This window comes from Meles meles, chromosome 14, assembly GCF_922984935.1.
Source record: "Meles meles chromosome 14, mMelMel3.1 paternal haplotype, whole genome shotgun sequence".
In the NCBI taxonomy this organism is placed as follows: domain Eukaryota; kingdom Metazoa; phylum Chordata; class Mammalia; order Carnivora; family Mustelidae; genus Meles; species Meles meles.
The window spans coordinates 55104002-55122386 of NC_060079.1; the positions used below are offsets into that span (position 1 = coordinate 55104002).

Genomic DNA, 18385 nt, shown 5'->3' on the forward strand with positions numbered 1-18385 from the left:
AACTCCTGCTAAAAAGAAGGTAACAGGGGGGCCTGGGTGGCTCAGTAGGTTAAAGCCTCTGTCTTCCGCTCCGGTCACGATCCCGGGGTCTTGGGCTCCGGTCACGATCCCGGGGTCTTGGGATCGAGCCCCACATCAGGCTCTCTGCTCAGCGGGGAGCCTGCTTCCTCCTCTCTCTCTGCCTGCCTCTCTGCCTACTTGTGATTTCTCTCTTTCTCTCTCTCTCTCTCTCTGTCAAATAAATAAATCTTTAAAAAACAAACAAAAAAATAAGACAACAGACCCAAAATGGAGTATTATGCTAAGCACCACACCACTAAAATGAGATTTATTTACAGTTTCAGCACTCGCAGAAATGGAATCTTAAACCAATCATTCAGGAATTGCCAGAACAACACTAGTTAAGTAATATGCCTGAGAGACCCCTGCCATCCCCTAAAGGAAAGTAACCTTGAAATAATCAATCTATTTTGTCTAATGTAACTTCCTTGTTCTTATTCCCTTCTACCTATAAAAGTTTTTCATCTTATAAGCTCCTTGGAGCTCCTTTCTATCTGGCTAGGTTAGATGCTATATGATTCAAATTCTTCTTAAAAATTCCAAAATCCAGGCCATAGGTACACAGGCATTGATGGTTTTAAAGCCCTCCAGGTGAGTCCAGGAACAGCCAAGTCTGCGAAACACTGGCCACTCTTGATAGAGTACTGGTTCTCAAATTTGGCTGCACAGTGGGAGAACCGGTGGAACATCAAAAAGCACTACCACCTGTTTCCACCCCCAGAAAGTCTAATATGACTGGTCTCAGGTGTGACCCAGGAGCTGAGACTTCTTAAAGTCTTCCCAAGTGACTTCCAAGTGCAGCAAAGTTTGAGAACCGTGACCTAGAGCCTGGCACAGAGGCTTCAAAATGGTAGCTAAGTCTGCACTGCTTCTTCTGGAAAGGGGTTTAAAGTCAGTGAACATTAATTAAAACGAACAGTTGGTCTCACAGCTTTCAGCTAACTCACTGGTATAATGACAGCTTCAAGCTTGCTGGAGTTCAGGTCTGCCAAATCTTGCATGTCCCCACAGGCTCTCCTGGCACTTCCTCCAGCACATTTCTCTTCTGCTGGGCTCTCTTTCAAGTGATTAACAATGTACATCTGCTCAGCATTAGGAGCAAATAGCTTCACCTTCAAAAATAGAAATAAAAACAAATGATGTCATTGCCTCCATGAAAATAATCAAGCAAATCAATCTCAAACCAGGAAGGAAAGTCAGAAAACCACTAAGTAATTCCATATGCCTTCAGGGCCAACACCAACTACAAATAGCAGCCACAAGGAAGAAGCTGCAGGGGACTTCTCGAGGGGGTGGTGAGTTCTAAATTACCTTCTAGAAAGAAAGTAGAACAGAAAGAGGTTGGTTTCCAAATACACACACACACACAGAGTAATATATGTGTATGTGTGTATACATACGTATGTATATACACATATATGTATATGTATATACACATACATAGACCTTGAATAATACAACTCCTATGCAGCCGAAAATTCGTCTATAACTTTGACTACCCAAAAACTTAACTACCAATTAGCCTGTTGACACAAAGCCTTACTGATAACATAAACTGTTAACACATATTTTGTATGCTATATATATTATATACTGCAGCCTTACAAGGAAGTGAGCTGGAAAAGAGAATGTTAAGAAAGTCATACAAGAGGGGCATCTGGATGGCTCAGTCAGTTAAGTGTCTTCCTCCAGCTCAGGTCATGATCCCTGGGTCCTGGGATTGAGCCCTGCATTGAGCTGCCTGCTCAGCAAGAAGCCTGCTTCTCCCTCTCCCACTTCCCCTGCTTGTGCTCCCTCTCTCGCTATGTCTTTCTCTCTCAAAAAAATAAATAGAATCTTTAAAAAAAGAAAGAAAAAGAAAACCATAAAAGAAAATATATTTATAGTACTAAATCATATTTATATTTAAAAATTCTATGTATAAGTGGACCTACACAGCTCAAACTCATGTTGTTCAAGAGTCAACTGTACATGCTTTTTTTTTTAAGATTTTATTTATTTGACAGACAGAGATCACAGGTAGGCAGAGAGAGGGGGAAGTAGGCTCCATGCCAACAAAGATCCGGATGCGGGACTCGATCCCAAAACACTGGGATCATGACCTGAGCGGAAGACAGAGGCTTTAACCCACTGAGCCACCCAGGCGCCCCCTGTACATGCTTTTTAAAGAGATGGAAGAGAGGACTCGATTTTATTTTAATATTTTATTTATCTATTTGTCAGAGAGAGAGAGGAAGAGCACACTTAGGAGGAGCAGCAGGCAGAGGGAGAAGCAGGCTCCCCACTGAGCAGGGAGCCTGTGCTGGACTCTATCTCAGGACCCTGGGATCATGACCTGAGCCAAAGGCAGACACTTAACCAACTGAGCTACCCAGGTGTTCTGAGAGGATTTGGTTTTATAGATAGAAACACAGAGGGCTCAAAACCATGGAGAATTGATTAAATCTATCTTTAAAGTCTTTCCAAAGCTGGGATTCTCAAGCCTGCTGCATATTAGAATCACCTGGAAAGGCTGAGGCCCCGTCACATGGACTCTCTGGGACTGAAGCACTAGCTTGGTTACTGGTATGTCTTAAAATCTCCTGAGGTAGGGGCGCCTGGGTGGCTCAGTGGGTTAAGCCTCTGCCTTCAGCTCAGGTCATGATCTCAGGGTCTCTGGGATCGAGCCCCGTATCGGGCTCTCTGCTTGGCAGGGAGCCTGCTTCCTCCCCTCTCTGGCTGCTGCTCTGCCTACTTGTAATCTCTCTCTCTCTCTCTCTCTCTCTATCTGTAAAAAAAAAAAGAAAAAAAAAATTAAAAAAAAAAAAAAAAAAAAATCTCCTGAGGTGATTCCATCAATTGTCAGAGTTGGCAACCACTGATCTAAGTCAAGTAGGAAATAAAACTCACAAATTCAGGGCTCTGAGTTAAAATTTTAGGGGTTTTATTTATTTATTTTTAAGATTTTATTTATTTATTTGACAGCGCACAAGCGAACAAGAGAGGGGAAAAGGGAGAAGCAGACATCCCACTCAGCGGGGAGCCTGACACAGGGTTCAATCCCAGAACCCTGGGATCAGGGCCCAAGCTAAAGGCAGACACTTAACTGAGCCACCCCCACCCAAGTACCGCTAAAATCTAAGGGGTTTTAATGTAAAAAACCCAAAGCAGACCATTTGGTCTCAGTTGACCCACTTCCATACAACCAACCCAACCAAGCTCTGGATTATCGCCCCCAGTCTGCTATCAGAAATAATTCCTCTTTCTCCAACCGCTGGACCCTGCAGGGGCAGAGTCATGAAGATTAGGAGACAAGGAAGGAGGCTCAGGTAGGCACTTATATACTGGAGCCCTTAGTGTCATACTTTCTCCACTGACATCCACCTTACCCCAAAACTTGCAGGTCCACTTCTCCAGGAACTGGATAAGGCTGGTCTGAGTCAAACGTCCCTTGACTTGCTGGGAAGGTTTTAGCCTCCTGTTATTAACCTTTGTGTTTGATTAAAATATATATTAATCGTCTATAAACTTCTTTCTTCCCTGTTATTTTTGGTTTTTACCAAACTGAGTAATATCTCCAATCCATGGGATGGATCTATGGAAGAGATTCTAAGCACATATATAGTCCATTATTAGTAAAAAGGAAAAAAAGCTTAGAACATTCTGATGGGCCAGAAAGATGGAAAAAAAATGTGGACTGGTTTTTATTTTTATTTATTTTTTTAAGATTTTATTTATTTATTTGACAGCGCGAGAGAGAGATCACAAGTAGGCAGAGAGGCAGGCAGAGAGAAAGAGAGAGAGAGAGAGATTGGGAAGCAGGCTCCCTGCCGAGCAGAGAGCCCGATGTGGGACTCCTTCCCAGGACCCCTGAGATCATGACCCGAGCTGAAGGCAGCGGCCTAACCCACTGAGCCACCCAGGCGCCCCTGGACTGGTTTTTAAACCAATAATTCTGGAAACAGATTGACTTGCAGTTGCTTTGAGAAATTAACCGGATCTACCTGCCCAATGTGCAGGTGAAGATAAAAATTTAAATTTCACCTAAACTCTACCCTTCTCCAGAGAATCCTATAACTCTATTTTTCCCTTTGAGGAGATGCCATACAGTTCCACTGGTGGGTAAGAGTTCAGTGGTTGATAAACATGATTTTATCAGACTACACTAATGTTCTGAGTACTCTTAAACTGAGCAAGGACCCAAGGGAAACCAACTGGATTATAATTCAATCTGGTTTTTTTTGATGGATCTTCAAGATTTGAAAACCATGAACTAGGGATGCCTGGGTGGCTCAGTGGGTTAAGCTTCTGCCTTGTGCTCAGGTCATGATTTCAGGGTCCTAGGATGGAGCCCCGCTTCGGGCTCTCTGCTCATCGGGGAGCCTGCTTCCCCCCGCTCTCTCTGCCTACTTGTGATCTCAGTCTGTCCAAATAAATAAGTAAAATATTTTTTAAAATAAAAAAATAAAAAACATGAACTAGAGAGAAGTCAGTATAATGAGGGATCAGGCAACAATAGTCTATAGGCAACTTTAGCCTGGGATACCGGGGTCACAGTCAAAAGGAACAGAAGGCAGAACCAGACCAGAGCAGATGGCAGCTACGGAGAGGCTGAGTTAGGTCTAATATGAGGGACTGCTTTCTCACCATTAAAGCTCCCTACACCCAGAATGAAGAGACTGCACTCCCAAGAAAGAAGATCCTCATCACTGACCACGGTCAAATGGAAGCTTGTTTCTATAGCTCCAGGAGGTCCTGAGTAGGATGAGAAGGTCCCCTGTGGTCCTCTAGCACATCCCATTATTTGTAAATTGTTACTTCGGAGAGCTGTATTAAGCCAAGCTCCGGGAATCCTGCGGGTGCCCCATTAAACTGAACATTACATTTCAGCTGCCATAGCTAGGATGGGTTGCCCACCCTCCTTCACACACCCACCCCTTCCCACCCCTCCCGACCCCCACCCCCACCCCCACCCCTGGCCCAACTTGTTCAGGTCTTTGAAGAGGTCATTTCAGCCTTGGTGGTGCTGCACTGAGCCGCGGTATGCAGGAAAGCTAGGATGGCAACCACCTAAACGCTTAGATAAGTGGTGCCCTGCCTGAATTTCCACAGAATTCTCCAACCTGCGGCAGCAAGCGGGCAAAGGGGGCGGGGGGGGGGGCGGTTAACGAATTCCCATTAGCCCTCAGAAGGCCTAGTAGGCCTGAGGAAGCCAGTACCGCTCCCTTCACCCCAGCATGGTTCGTGCGGTCGCCTATGGTCGCGGCAGCCCCCTCACTTATTCCCACACGCTTCCAGATACTGTGGGTGAAGTGAAGGCAAGATGCTCTCTTGGGAAACAAGTGACAATACGTTATAACGCTTTCAATGTACTATTTATGGACATAAGTCAGTATCTTTGTATAAAAGTATGGCCGGCCACGGATATCTCACCAGAAGCAGGGCTTTCCCGAGGGTCAAAGAAGGGGACGGTAGAATCTCCTCCCTCACGGAAGTGGTAGATCCCAACAAGGAAGAACATCTGGGGATAGAGGCGAAGTGGATTAAACGGCGTTTGGAGGGGTATCGCGGGCTGTATATTGTGCTGGCCATGGGCTCAGGTCGGGTAGGACCAGGCATTCCTCCATTACTGTCGTCCTCACCGCACCACCACCGCCAAGGGCGGATTCCTTCACTCAAATGTTTGCGGTCACCTAGTCTGGACCCTGGGGAGCGGGGTGAGAGTTCCGTGCTAGAGACTCCAAAGGATGGACCCAAAGCTGGATTTTTTGTTGTTGTTGGTTTGGTTTGGGTGGTCGTAGCTCCAAAGAAGGGGTTAACTTTAAACGGAGACGCGGGGCCAGAAGCACGGGCATTTCTGGGTCCGTTTCTTAAAAAGGAGGCTCCGTAGGCCCGGATGGAGCGGAACCCAAACGCCTTCCCGGTCGGCGAAGTTGGAAAGTCGCCACCGTGCAGCCCGCAGCGGACAAGAAAAAGAAGCGGACCGAGGGGCTCCGCTCCCTCCCACTCAGGCTGGCGTCAGGCATCGCGGGAGACAGTCTCGCGCCCGGGAGAAGGCGGGGTCGGCCGGGCTCTAGGGGCCGAGTCCCGGGTTGGCGCGGCGCGGGGGCGTGGCTCCGCGCATGCTCAGCTCGCGGGCCGTCCGAGTCGCGGGGCTCGGGAGGCGCCGGAAGCCCCGCGAGCCGCCACATGGCGCAGGCGGGGAAGGCCGACCCGGGGGTCGCGGGGCAGCGGGCCGCGGGCGCGACGCCGGGGTGCGCGCTTTGGCGCTGGGCCCTGGCGCTGCTGTGGCTGGTGACAGCCGCGGCCGGCCCCTCCCGGCGTCAGTGGCCCGTGCCCTACAAGTGAGTGAGCGCGGTGCGCGGCGCGCGGGCGGGGCGGGCGTGCGCACAGCCGGGGGTGGCGGGGAGGGGAGCCGAGGGCTCCAAGCGCGGTGGGAGACCGAGTTCAGCCGGTCTGAGTCGCCGCTGCCTGCCGCTCGCCGCCCTGGGGCCTTTCTTCGTCTCCTAACACTTGAGCGAGTCTCTAGGTGATGTAGGCTTAGGACAGTCCCTTATCATGGAAGAAACGGGTAGTAATGTCATTTTATTGAGTGACTTTTAGATGCAAGTAACCGACAGTTTGAGTAGTTTGGGGAGACTTTGAATATCACCTTTATTACTTAACGCCCTGCACGTCGTTAGTTATCGTGAGCGCGTACCCATTGGCACAATTTACAGCATGACCTACTGGCCTGGGTTCTCTGGGACTTTACGTTTTTATCCCCAAAAGTCACGCGTCCTTGGACCCAGGCACCCCGGGAAGGTTGGTGACCTCCTTTGTCCCCCGTTTCAAGTCTGTAGGATGTGGTCGTAAGACCAGGACACAGACTGCAAACCTGTGAAGCTGATTGGAGCCTCTGACCTAGAAGAGTATTTACACGGCCTAAGACGACCAGGTGGTTTAACACACAGAAAGAAAACGTGCTGTTAACAATCAGGGCTTTTGAAAACGCACAACTATTTCGGAGGACAGAACAGTGAGTGGGGTGTCAGGTGAACGTAGTGGTCAGGAGAGAACTCTGGGTTCCAGGTTGGGCACCACCATCACTAGCTGTTCCATACTCCGGATCTCTGTGACCACGGGTCCTGAGTTAGCAGAAATAGTAGCAGCATTTACCCCAGGTTTATTAGGAGGATTACCATCTAGTAAATGTCAGCTGTTGTCAAGCCCGGATATTAGTGTATTCTGCTCACTGAAAGGTTTGCACCACTTCCTTGTTTTGCTTGATATATCTAAAAAGAGAAGTTTGGGGTTTCTTGGGAAAAAAAAAATTCAATAAAAGGTTCGTAAGGAGTAGAAAATTAAATGTTCAATAAAATAAGGGATTGTAAATCCAAAACTACTTGATTTGAAATTAGGGCAAGGTATGGACTATAACTTCATGTTTCTATAAAAGTTTCTAATCTCAACTGAATATAATAAAATTTAACTTTATTAAGCTCATAAAAATTATGCCTTTGAAATTATCCTTGACCTACAAGAGGTTTAGCTGTGGCCAAGTGAAAACTGTATATAGTTATGTATTTGTTTAAACCAGATGAGCACCTGTAAAACAGGTAAGAAGTATCCCTAAGTCTCATAAACGTTGTGTGGGGTGGGGGATAATATTTTTGGCTAACATCAGTATTCTAACTTCTTAAAATAGGCATTTTTGTTGCTGTTTTAGGGTTATAAGAGAACAGATCTTTCAAAAAGATTCCTCGGGGGTAGATGGGAGGCAGCCTCTTTCATGGGTATTTTCCAGTGCCGCATAGGGAAGGTGACCAGGGGTATCTACTACTACCATCCACACCCTAGCCCTACTGCCACGGCCTTCTCGGGGGTATTCTAGTTATACAGTAACCTCCTACCTGACCTCTGCCTTAACTTCCCCTCTCTCACTGCTGTCTTCTAACTCATAGAATAAGGTTTGTTTTGTGGCAAATCCAGTCAGACCAGGTCTACTACTTAAAATCCTTGAACCTCACTCAGGGGCTCGAGCACTCCTCGCCAGTCATAGCTTCCAGGGGTTGCGGATCTTGCTGCGTCAGTGCAAAATGACAGTGCCTGCTTCCCTTTCCTGCCGGGAAGGCTGAATTCCTCATTCATAGTCTCATTTACTTCCTGTCTTATAATACTTAATGTTTTCTCTGTTTTTGTGTCCTGACCTTCGGAAGTATTTTAAAACCTAAGCCAGGTCTTCATCTTTCTTTGCCCTCCTCATCCCCACATCAGGTAGAAGTGATTTCTTTTTTGGACCCATAGGACTCTGAAGGGAATATCATTTTAATTTTGTTTTCCTCCTTCCTAGTATAGCATTTGACTCATAGTAGAGCTTGAATAAAATTGGTCGAAGGATCATTGGTTAATTTCCTTATTTAAAATTGTTTATAAAGATTTCATTGGCATTATTAAACAATTCATGAATTGGGGCCACATCCCACCTAGCAAATGGAGGGGCACTCCTGTTGGTTAATTCTTAAGAAAATAGAAAATATATTCTATTTAATCATAATTATTTTGGAATCATCATAACACGGAGTGTTTAGAAAATTAAATGTCACTTGAAAAATTACTTTATTCAGTAAATATTTGTTTGTCTACTAAATAAGACCTGATCTGTCAACATTTTAAGATATAGCCCCCATTTTCAAGATTTTCACAATGGGAGGAGGAAACTAAGAAGCATGCATTTATCAAAGTGCTTTTAATGTATCATCAAAGCCATCATTATTGGGCACCTGGGTGGCTCTCAGTGTCTGCCTTCAGCTCGGGTCATGAGCCGGGGGTGCTAGGATCAAGCCCCAGATCAGGCTCCCTGCTGAGTGGGGAACCTGCTTCTCCCTCTCCCTCTGCCTGCTGTTTCCCTTGCTTGTGCTCTCTAAGTGAATAAATAAAAATAAATAAAGACATCATTGGCATTTGTTCACAAGATAACAGAAAATGTTTAAACAGTATGGGCTAAAGTTTTGAGTGTTTTCTCTGAAAATGTTATTGACATTTTCTGGATTCGAAAATGTGCAAGAAGAACCAAATTCCTATTAGAGTCTAAGTTAGTGGTTTCTTTTTCTCTATTAGACGCTTTTCCTTCCGTCCAGAACCAGATCCTTATTGTCAAGCTAAATACACGTTCTGTCCAACTGGCTCACCTATCCCAGTTATGAAAGGCGATGATATCATTGAAGTCTTTCGGTTACAAGCCCCAGTATGGGAATTTAAATACGGGAACCTCCTGGGACACTTGGTAAGGCTGCATCTGGATCTTACAACTTTGGTTACTTAGATGATTTATTAAGTGGATTTGAGGGAATAATTGCCGTTCAAAGGGCTAATTGGAGATAATGTTTAATTGGTGTTCTTCATGTTTAAAATGAATAGTCAGTGGGGTGCCTGGGTGACTCAGTTGCTTAAACATGTGACTCTTGGTTTGGGCTCAGGTCATGATCTTGGGGTCATGAGATCCAGCCCTGCCTGGCTCTGCGCTTGGGGCTGACTCGGCTTGAGAATCCCTCTCCCTCTGCCCCGCCCCTCTCTCTCAAGGGCATGCACGCATTCACAAGCTTGTGCACATGTGCTTGCTCTCTTTCTCAAATAAATAAAATCTTTAAAATGTGTAGTCAAAAAATATTACCGTATTTTGTGATCCTGGTAATAACAAATGCAGTTGCTCTAATCCTTTCTGATGTTCCGTATCCATACCCACCTCCTGTACCCAGCTCTTGGAAAGTAAGAAAGGAAACCCAGAGGAAAGGGCAAGGCATGTGGGGCTAGGATCGCTCACCGCTTGACGGCTAATTCCCCTGCAAAGTATATAGACTGCCTGAGACATGGCACAGAGCTTCTCAAACCAACTCTAAGGAAATTAAGAGCATGTCTCTATAGCAGACATCCTTACTATCTGAGATAGGCAGCAGTGGTCAAAACCAGAGTGGAGGGGCACCTGGGTGGCTCAGTGGGTTAAAGCCTCTGCCTTCGGCTCGGGTTGTGGTCCTGGGGTTCTGGGATCGAGCCCCGCGTTGGGCTCTCTGCTCAGCGGGGAGCCTGCTTCCTCCTCTCTCTCTGCCTGCCTCTCTACTTGTGATCTCTGTTTGTCAAATAAATAAAATCTTTAAAAAACAAACAAAAAAAAAACCAGAGTGGAATGGTGAGTGCTGTGAAATGTGTAAGCCTGATGATTCACAGACTTGTACCCCTGGGGTAACTAATACATTATATGTTAATAAAAATAATTAAAAAAAAAAAAAGTGGAGGAGAGCCTGGATTTGAGGAGCCACAGAGTGGACACAAGAATAGCAACATGGAAGAGGAATGGCTGAGCAGTTGTTCTACCTGAACGCAGTTATGATATATTAACATTTTCTCCCATTTGGTTCCTGGACCAGTGGGTCCTTCACAAATGCTTTTATACATGTATGGTTTTTACACAGAAAATTATGCATGATGCCATTGGATTCAGAAGCACTTTAACTGGCAAGAACTTCACAATGGAGTGGTATGAACTTTTCCAACTTGGAAACTGTACATTTCCCCATCTCCGACCTGAAATGAATGCCCCTTTCTGGTGTAATCAAGGAGCTGCCTGCTTTTTTGAAGGAATTGATGATATTCACTGGAAGGAAAATGGGACATTAGTTCTAGTAGCAACCATATCAGGTAAGTTTCCAAAAATATGGCAGTATCTGATGATTACATCAATATCCAAATTAAAAAAAACTATTTCCATTGAGACATTTCAGTCATGTTCTACTCTAGATGTCAGTTTACAAAATGTACTTCTGGAAACAATAACTTTTGACCCAAACTGTTGCCCATGCCAAGTTCACCTTTAGGTGATGGATTGTGTCTCTCCTCTATTCCATGGTTTAAAAAAAAAAAAATCTGGAATTAAATTGGACTTTCTAAATGAAATAGTGGAAGAAAATCCACAAAATGCTTGACAAAATAACTGATTAAAGGTCCTGTTCAGTGTATCTGGAAAAAGACTTTTAGTGATGATACCATATTTTTACATCAAGAAGTATTAATAGCTGTCTCTCATGGGGCCTTACTCTGGGCTCAACAGTGGTTCCAAGTGCTTTATCTATCTATATATCACATCATTTATTATCCTAACCACCACCCCCCCGAAATAGATATTGTTATTCTGCCTATCCCCTCATTTTACAGATGGGGAAACTAAAGCACGAAGTGGTTAAAGTCACACAGCTGATAAGTGGGAATCCAGCCCTGGCAGTGAAGCCCTATTGACCATTTTCTTAACGACTTTTCGCCATTGCTTCCCAAAATATACGTGATCTTACAGACTTGAGGTTCCTCGAGCAATTGAAATATTTTATCTCTAAGATTTTCTTAGAATTTTTTTACTCTTGAATGTATTGGAAAGTTGCTGAAACACTTAGAATTTTGCTTCATGTGTTGTGTTTGTTGGGTAGTTATGAAAAAAGTTCAGAGCTGTCATCAGAAACTGGTGTGTGACCTTGGGTGACCTTTTACTTTCTTGACTCATTACCTCATGTAGAGTGGGGATGAGACTGCCGTTGGATCCTAGAGATAGGGAGTTTGCCCATATGATTCCTAGAGCTCTGCATTATAATTGTTGCTCTCTGAGAAAGTGGAAATAATCTGGAAGGAAAGCCCCGTTTGTGATGTGAATTTTGCCGTGAACCACAAGACTTGAGGATGTTAACATGCTTTCTACTTTGATAGCTCTTTGCACAGCATTTTGGATTACGTTATCTCACAGTTCAGTGAGGAAAAGAAAACACTCTTTAATATGTAATGAACTGAGGGTTAACCAGATAGCATGACTTACCAGTCTCTTCCAATCACAGGTCTGGTTGTAGAACCAAGGATAAAATGATAAAAAAAGGATCTTTTTTTTTTTTTTTTTAAATATTTTATTTACTTGACAGAAATCACAACTAGGCAGAGAGGCAGGCAGAGAGAGAGGAGGAAGCAGGCTCCCCGCGGAGCAGAGAGCCCAATGTGGGGCTCGATCCCAGAACCCTGGGATCATGACCCGAGCCAAAGGCAGAGGCTTTAACCCACTGAGCCACCCAGGCACCCCAGGGATCTTCTAACTACATGACCTGCTGTGTTATCTGATTGATGTGCCCCAAACCATCCCAACAATATCAAAGTCCATTTCTCTTTTTTTTTTTTCTTTTAAAGATTTTTATTTATTTATTTGACAAAGATCACAAGTAGAGAGGAAGGCAGGCCGAGAGAGGGGGCGGGGGAAGCAGGCTCCCTGCTGAGCAGAGAGCCTGATGTGGGGCTGGATCCCAGGACCCTGAGATAATGACCTGAGCTGAAGGCAGAGGCTTAACCCACTGAGCCACCCAGGCGCCCCTCAAAGTCCATTTCTCTTTTAACTGTGCTTGGTGTTCATACTCTTCTTTTCATTCCAAGCCAGTTACATTTCTTCTTTCTCTGTCCACCTATCTTACTATCAGAAAATCCTGACAACAGTGTATGGTATGAACAAGTGATCATTATTTCATGTAAAATAGTTTGTAATATGCTAGTACTTAAATCTTTCAAGTTATCCTTCTGCTTTGTGATTAATCCTGTTCATTGATGTTTTCTCATGTTACATAAGTGTTTTGAAGTATTCTTATCTCTTAATCATAGCAGTGACTTTTTTTTTTTTTTTAAGATTTTATTTTATTCATTTGACAGTGGGAGAGAGAGATCACAAGTAGGCAGAGAGGCAGGCAGAGAGAGAGGAGGAAGCAGGCTCCCTGCCCGATGCGGGGCTCGATCCCAGGACCCCGGGACCACGACCTGAGCCGAAGGCAGCGGCCCAATCCACTGAGCCACCCAGGCACCCCTAGCAGTGACTTTTTAAAGTTGAAGAACACGGGGCGCCTGGGTGGCTCAGTGGATTAAGCCGCTGCCTTCGGCTCAGGTCATGATCTCAGGGTCCTGGGATCCAGCCCTGCATCAGGCTCTCTGCTCCGCGGGGAGCCTTCTTACTCTTCTCTCTCTGCCTGCCTGTGATCTCTCTCTGTGTCAAATAAATAAATAAAATCTTTTAAAAAAATAAATAAAGTTGAAGAACACTAAGAACAGTATCGCCAGTTCTAAGAAAACAGGCTTTATATTATTCCACAATTTTAATTCCATAAATTGATCAAAGCAGCCACTCTTCATTTTATAGGACACGAAATATTGATTTTATAGACTCAAGTTGGAGCACTTAAGAAAGGTTCACACAAGGTAACAAGGTGAAATGTTGGGGCCAGGCTCTCTTAGGCATTATAAATGCCCAGAGGAGGTTGTAACCATGCAAAGTATGGTGTTTTGTTAAATTCTGGAGAGATTAGTCTGGTACAAGATGGTAGGAGAGTGTGAGACATTCTGGAATCAATCACATCCACAAACGTGGCTAAAAACATTTCCACTTTAGTTCTTTATTGTAAGAATGGTTAGTGGATGGTTGTAAGCAGAACCCCATACAGAGAAAAGGGAAATAACAAATATTCAAGGTGGATAGGGTATAGTAATTACTTTCTCTTGTAACATTAGTAGGCCAGCCTTCTAGAGTAGCCAGTTCCCCCGCTGCTGTTCATCCTATATGCACACTGTGCATGTGACAGAAAAATTCTGCATTGCCCCCTCCTCCATTCTTAACACTGCCTTTGTCCCATTCACTTTTACCTCTTCCTTAGTTTTTTCCTTGTTTTTTTTCCTTTTGCCTCTGAATCCAAGATTTGTTGAGTGGGGTAAAGAGAGGGCTCCTGCATGTATCTAATTTTGCTTTTGACTGTACCTTAAATGTTTATAGAACTGGTATGCAAGGCTTTATACACCTATGATAGCTAATGTTAACGATTCAGAAATACCTGGTGCCTTGAAAAATGGAATAAAAGGGGCGCCTGGGTGGCTCAGTGGATTGAGCTGCTGCCTTCGGCTCAGGTCATGATCTCAGGGTCCTGGGATCGAGCCCCGCATCGGGCTCTCTGCTCTGCAGGGAGCCTGCTTCCTCCTCTCTCTCTGCCTGCCTCTCTGCCTACTTGTGACCTCTCTCTCTGTCAAATAAATAAATAAAATCTTTAAAAAAAAAATAAATAAATAAATAAATAATAATTAGGTAAATAAGGAATAATAAAAACTATTATTCATGCCCTTAATCATCAGGTTAGAATATTTTCATAAAACTATTTGATTAGCTTTGATGCTCACATAGGTAATTTTTTCTTTTTTAAACTAGGAAACACATTTAACGAAATGGCGAAGTGGGTAAAGCGAGACAATGAAACAGGGATTTATTATGAGACATGGACTGTGCAAGCCAGCCCAGAAAGAGGGGCAGAGACATGGTTTGAATCCTACGACTGTTCTAAATTTGTGTTAAGGACATATAAGAAGTTGGCTGAACTTGGAGCAGAATTCAAGAAGATAGAAACCAACTATACAAGAATATTCCTTTACAGTGGTGAACCTGCCTATCTGGGAAATGAAACATCTGTTTTTGGGCCAACAGGAAATAAGACTCTTGCTGTAGCCATAAAAAAATTTTATTACCCCTTCAAACCACATTCATCAACTAAGGAATTTCTGTTCAGCATCTTGCAAATTTTTGATGCAGTGATTGTACACAGAGAGTTCTATTTGTTTTATAATTTTGAATATTGGCTTTTACCTATGAAATTTCCTTTTATTAAAATAACTTATGAAGAAATCCCTTTACCTAACAGAAACAAAACACACTCTGGTTTATAAAATTTTAATTCTACTGCTCTTTTTTTCTATCACCAGCATATGTGTTTTTCAAGGGGTGATTACATTTGTGGATTTCTTAGGCCTTTCTGTCTTGGAGCAGAAATGCACCTGGGCAGAATTGCCACCTATCATCTCAGAACTTTTCTTAGAAGCTGAAACACTGCATTGGCCAAAGTGAGCACGTTAGGTGACCTTGATTTCAAACTCCAAGCCTCTATTAATAAGAATTATAGTTCATATCAGATATATAGGATCTTTGGGCCCTGTATTTTTTTATAAATAGTGGATATGGTGTGCCAAGATTTTTTAAATACCCTGTGACATATTCATGATGGGAGGTACTTTTTTCTGGTATGGTAGTTAACATTTTTTCAGTATTTGTTGGTGGTTTAGACTGACTTGACAGCTTTTATAACTTTGGGGACCAGGTCTAGTAGTTTGGTTTTGTTCTATTCACTTAAAGACCAATTTGGACACCCTCATTGCAGCATTTGTGCTTCTGGATGAGTTACAAACAGTGTTAAAGAGCGCAAGTTTCCAGCTAGCATTTTAGAATTACCCAGTAACTGGCATTTTGTAATTTAGGCAGATGAGCATTTCTGAACCTTAGTGTCTTTATCTCTGAGATGAGTCGTCTTGTCAGGATTGTAAAGGTTGAAGCCATGTATGTTTGTCATAGGAAAATTAAAGTAAATGGTCGCTATAATGATGAGTCAAAGAAAAAAGTGCCATCTTTGACTTGGCCTAATACAGTTTACATGCCAACCCTTCGTGGGTTTTATGGTGATACCCTCGACTTTGAGCTGGCAGTTGAATGCGTCTACAGTTCTTCAAACACAGGGGACACAGAAGTGTCTGACTGCAGATGCATCTGGGTGAGCAGGCACCCCCTGACTCCCCTTCTCCTCTGGTCGTCCTTCCACCCAGTAGAGATGCCAGCTCAGTAGAAGAGGGTACACTTCTCAGTCAGGGGACAGGTTTTTGTCAAGATCTCCAAGTAGTTGTGCTTCCATTTAGGGCCATCAAACAAGGTTTCACACCCTAAGTTAGATGATCAACTGAACACTGTCTGTTCATAGAAAAAACGCCAGTCAATAAGATGGTGAAGCAGAGACAGACAATCTGTGTAATACATAAATTATGTTATTTAGTTTCTACTAACAGTTGAGTGCCTGTTGAGAAGTTAGATACATTATCACTGGGTTCTCTTAATCCAGATGATTAAATTGGGGCTGGGAAATTTAAATGACCCTTCCCTGGCTACTCAGCTAATGGTAACGGAGCCACATTTGAACCAGTTCTGTTGACTGCATGGCAAACATTATGAAGTGAGGTTTAGTTGTTTTCCTCAGACCAGTGCCTGTACCACAGGTTACCAACACTTAGGTTACTAGTCAACTACAGATACTGAAACATTACTTTAAAGCAACTTGTTGGAGTAATTTTGTTTCTGTTGAATCTAATAAAAAAAAAATGGCTTGTATTTTGTATGTCTTTTATTTCATTTGTCTAGGAATTCATTTTTATCTTTTTAAGCATGACAAAAAACCCAGCCCTTCACTACAGACAGCTTGAGAAGCACTGCATTACTCTGCTTACTGAAGCACAAAGGCAGTCTTGCTCAAATACATGGGAAGAACTTTGTTTCACTGCTTACCATTTGGCCTATGAACTCATATTAACAGTGCCTAAACATCCCTAATTTTGTCCCTTCAACCTGCTAGCTAGTTTAGTTGTCTTCAAAATGTCACAGATGTGGATCTTTGCATTATCACCACCTAGTGGCTGAATTCAGGCAATGCCAACTTTTGCTGGATTTTTAGGAAAATTGATTCAGGAAAACAGAATTTTGGATTTTCTAGAACTGCATTGGGCAAACAAGCAAAAACTCCTGTGCCACATTTGTGTTAACTCTAAAGCACAGAACTTGGTTCTGTAGCAAAGACAAATGAGGACATCTGGATGTGGAACTTGAATTTTAAAGCAAGATTCTAGTTTAAAAAAAATCAGTATTTTTCAGTTCCTAAGAATATTAACAAATGAAGGGATTCTCTAAAAATAACAGGTAGACTCAGGTGACTAGAGCACAGAGCATAAAAATCACATTAGTGGGGCGCCTGGGTGGCTCAGTGGGTTAAGCCGCTGCCTTTGGCTCAGGTCATGATCTCAGGGTCCTGGGATCGAGTCCCGCATCGGGCTCTCTGCTCAGCAGAGAGCCTGCTGCCCTCTCTCTCTCTGCCTGCCTCTCTGTCTGCTTGTGATCTCTCTCTGTCAAATAAATAAATAAATAATCTTGAAAAAAAAATTTAAAAAAAATCACATTAGTACTTAAGAATTAATCAAACTTGTCAACTGTACTTATAAGATGAAATAGGGCTTCTGGAGTAGAGATAGAATGAACATGCTTTCAAAATGGCTAGGCAGGAATTTGCCGATTAAATTTTGCTGCCCTTTAACCTACTATATACCTTAAATGAGATTTCTATTTTTTTGTTAGTTTGTTACGAATGTGTAAAATTTCCTGTAAGACTGATTTAAGGCTTTGGAATAAATATATCCCCACTTATTAATTCTGGCTCAGTATTAAGAAAGTATCCTACAAAGTGTCATCAAATATATTTTAATAGTTACATACAGGGGAACAGTTGAAAGGTTAAAATACTATTTGGAACCCTTGATACTGGCTCCTCTGAAATCAGGGGGGGAAATATAAAGTCTTCGGAAATTGCATCTAGTTTTATAATCTGGTCTGGTGGTACTTAATGAATTTTGGGGGGACTTCATTTCCTTTAAGATCATTTATTATTTTTTAATTTATTTGACAGAGACAGTGAAGAGAGGGAACACAAGCAGGGGGAGTGGGAGCGGGAGAAGGAGACATCCAGCTGAGCAAGGAGCTGGATGCTAGATCCCAGAACACTGGGATCACAACCCGAGCCGAAGGCAGATGCTTAAGGGCTGAGCCACCCAGGTGCCCCCCCCCCCACCGCCTTTTTTTTGAAGGAATTATTGGTATGTTATACAAAGAACAGTGTTCCAAAAGCACACACACATTTTTTCCCTGTTCACAGCCAAGGCAAACGGGCTGGCCGAAGTTTGTTTACAGCATCTTCCTACTTACCCTTCACTGTCCAGGTGACTTCCTGTGCTCTCAGATTTGCCTATCTACATTTTCTCCCCACTACTTAATAAAGCCTTTTTTAAATTTTAAATTTTTTTTTTAAAGATTTATTTATTTGACAGAGAGAAATCACAAGAGAGGTTAGGCCGCTGCCTTCGGCTCAGGTCGTGATCTCAGGGTCCTGGGATTGAGTCCCACATCGGGCTCTCTGCTCGGCAGGGAGCCTGCTTCCCTTCCTCTCTCTCTGCCTGCCTCTCTTGTGATTTCTCTCTTAATAAAGCATTTTACTGGACTGATTAATGATATGCTCTTGGTTCACTTTTGGAATAAATGGTTTTGTATCTATTATGTCCTATATGTCCTTGTGTTTAAAGGATAGTTGGGTGTCACGAAGCAGGTAAAATTTTTCTAGCTGCTTCATAACAGTAAAATCTCAGATAAACTGAAGCTGGAGTCTGCAAAGACTGTTCCATTTTG

General features: G+C 43.4%; 2 protein-coding genes across 2 annotated transcripts; one reads left to right on the forward strand and one right to left on the reverse strand.

Moving 5' to 3' along the window:
* Positions 1–723: 723 nt before the first annotated feature.
* LOC123956075 lies at positions 724–6230 on the reverse strand. Its single transcript, XM_046028321.1, has 3 exons — positions 6162–6230; positions 5473–6051; positions 724–1172 (listed from the first exon to the last, which is right to left on the reverse strand). Exons 1-3 carry the CDS (start codon positions 6228–6230, stop codon positions 999–1001), a joined length of 822 nt encoding a protein of 273 aa, XP_045884277.1. The 3' UTR covers positions 724–998.
* On the forward strand, positions 6163–16270 carry CLN5 (CLN5 intracellular trafficking protein). Its single transcript, XM_045978378.1, has 4 exons — positions 6163–6383; positions 9139–9304; positions 10488–10713; positions 14276–16270. Exons 1-4 carry the CDS (start codon positions 6229–6231, stop codon positions 14785–14787), a joined length of 1059 nt encoding a protein of 352 aa, XP_045834334.1. The 5' UTR covers positions 6163–6228; the 3' UTR covers positions 14788–16270.
* Positions 16271–18385: the final 2115 nt, after the last annotated feature.

Coding starts and splice junctions, on each gene's coding strand:
- CLN5 (XM_045978378.1), top strand. CDS start 6,229: ATGGCGCAGGCGGGGAAGGCCGACCCGGGGGTCGCGGGGCAGCGGGCC. Junction 6,384..9,138: donor CAGTGGCCCGTGCCCTACAA/GTGAGTGAGCGC, acceptor TTTCTCTATTAG/ACGCTTTTCCTTCCGTCCAG. Junction 9,305..10,487: donor GGAACCTCCTGGGACACTTG/GTAAGGCTGCAT, acceptor GTTTTTACACAG/AAAATTATGCATGATGCCAT.
- LOC123956075 (XM_046028321.1), bottom strand. CDS start 6,230: ATGTGGCGGCTCGCGGGGCTTCCGGCGCCTCCCGAGCCCCGCGACTCG. Junction 6,052..6,161: donor ACGGCCCGCGAGCTGAGCAT/GCGCGGAGCCAC, acceptor GCCTGACGCCAG/CCTGAGTGGGAGGGAGCGGA. Junction 1,173..5,472: donor TCGGGAAAGCCCTGCTTCTG/GTGAGATATCCG, acceptor CTATTTTTGAAG/GTGAAGCTATTTGCTCCTAA.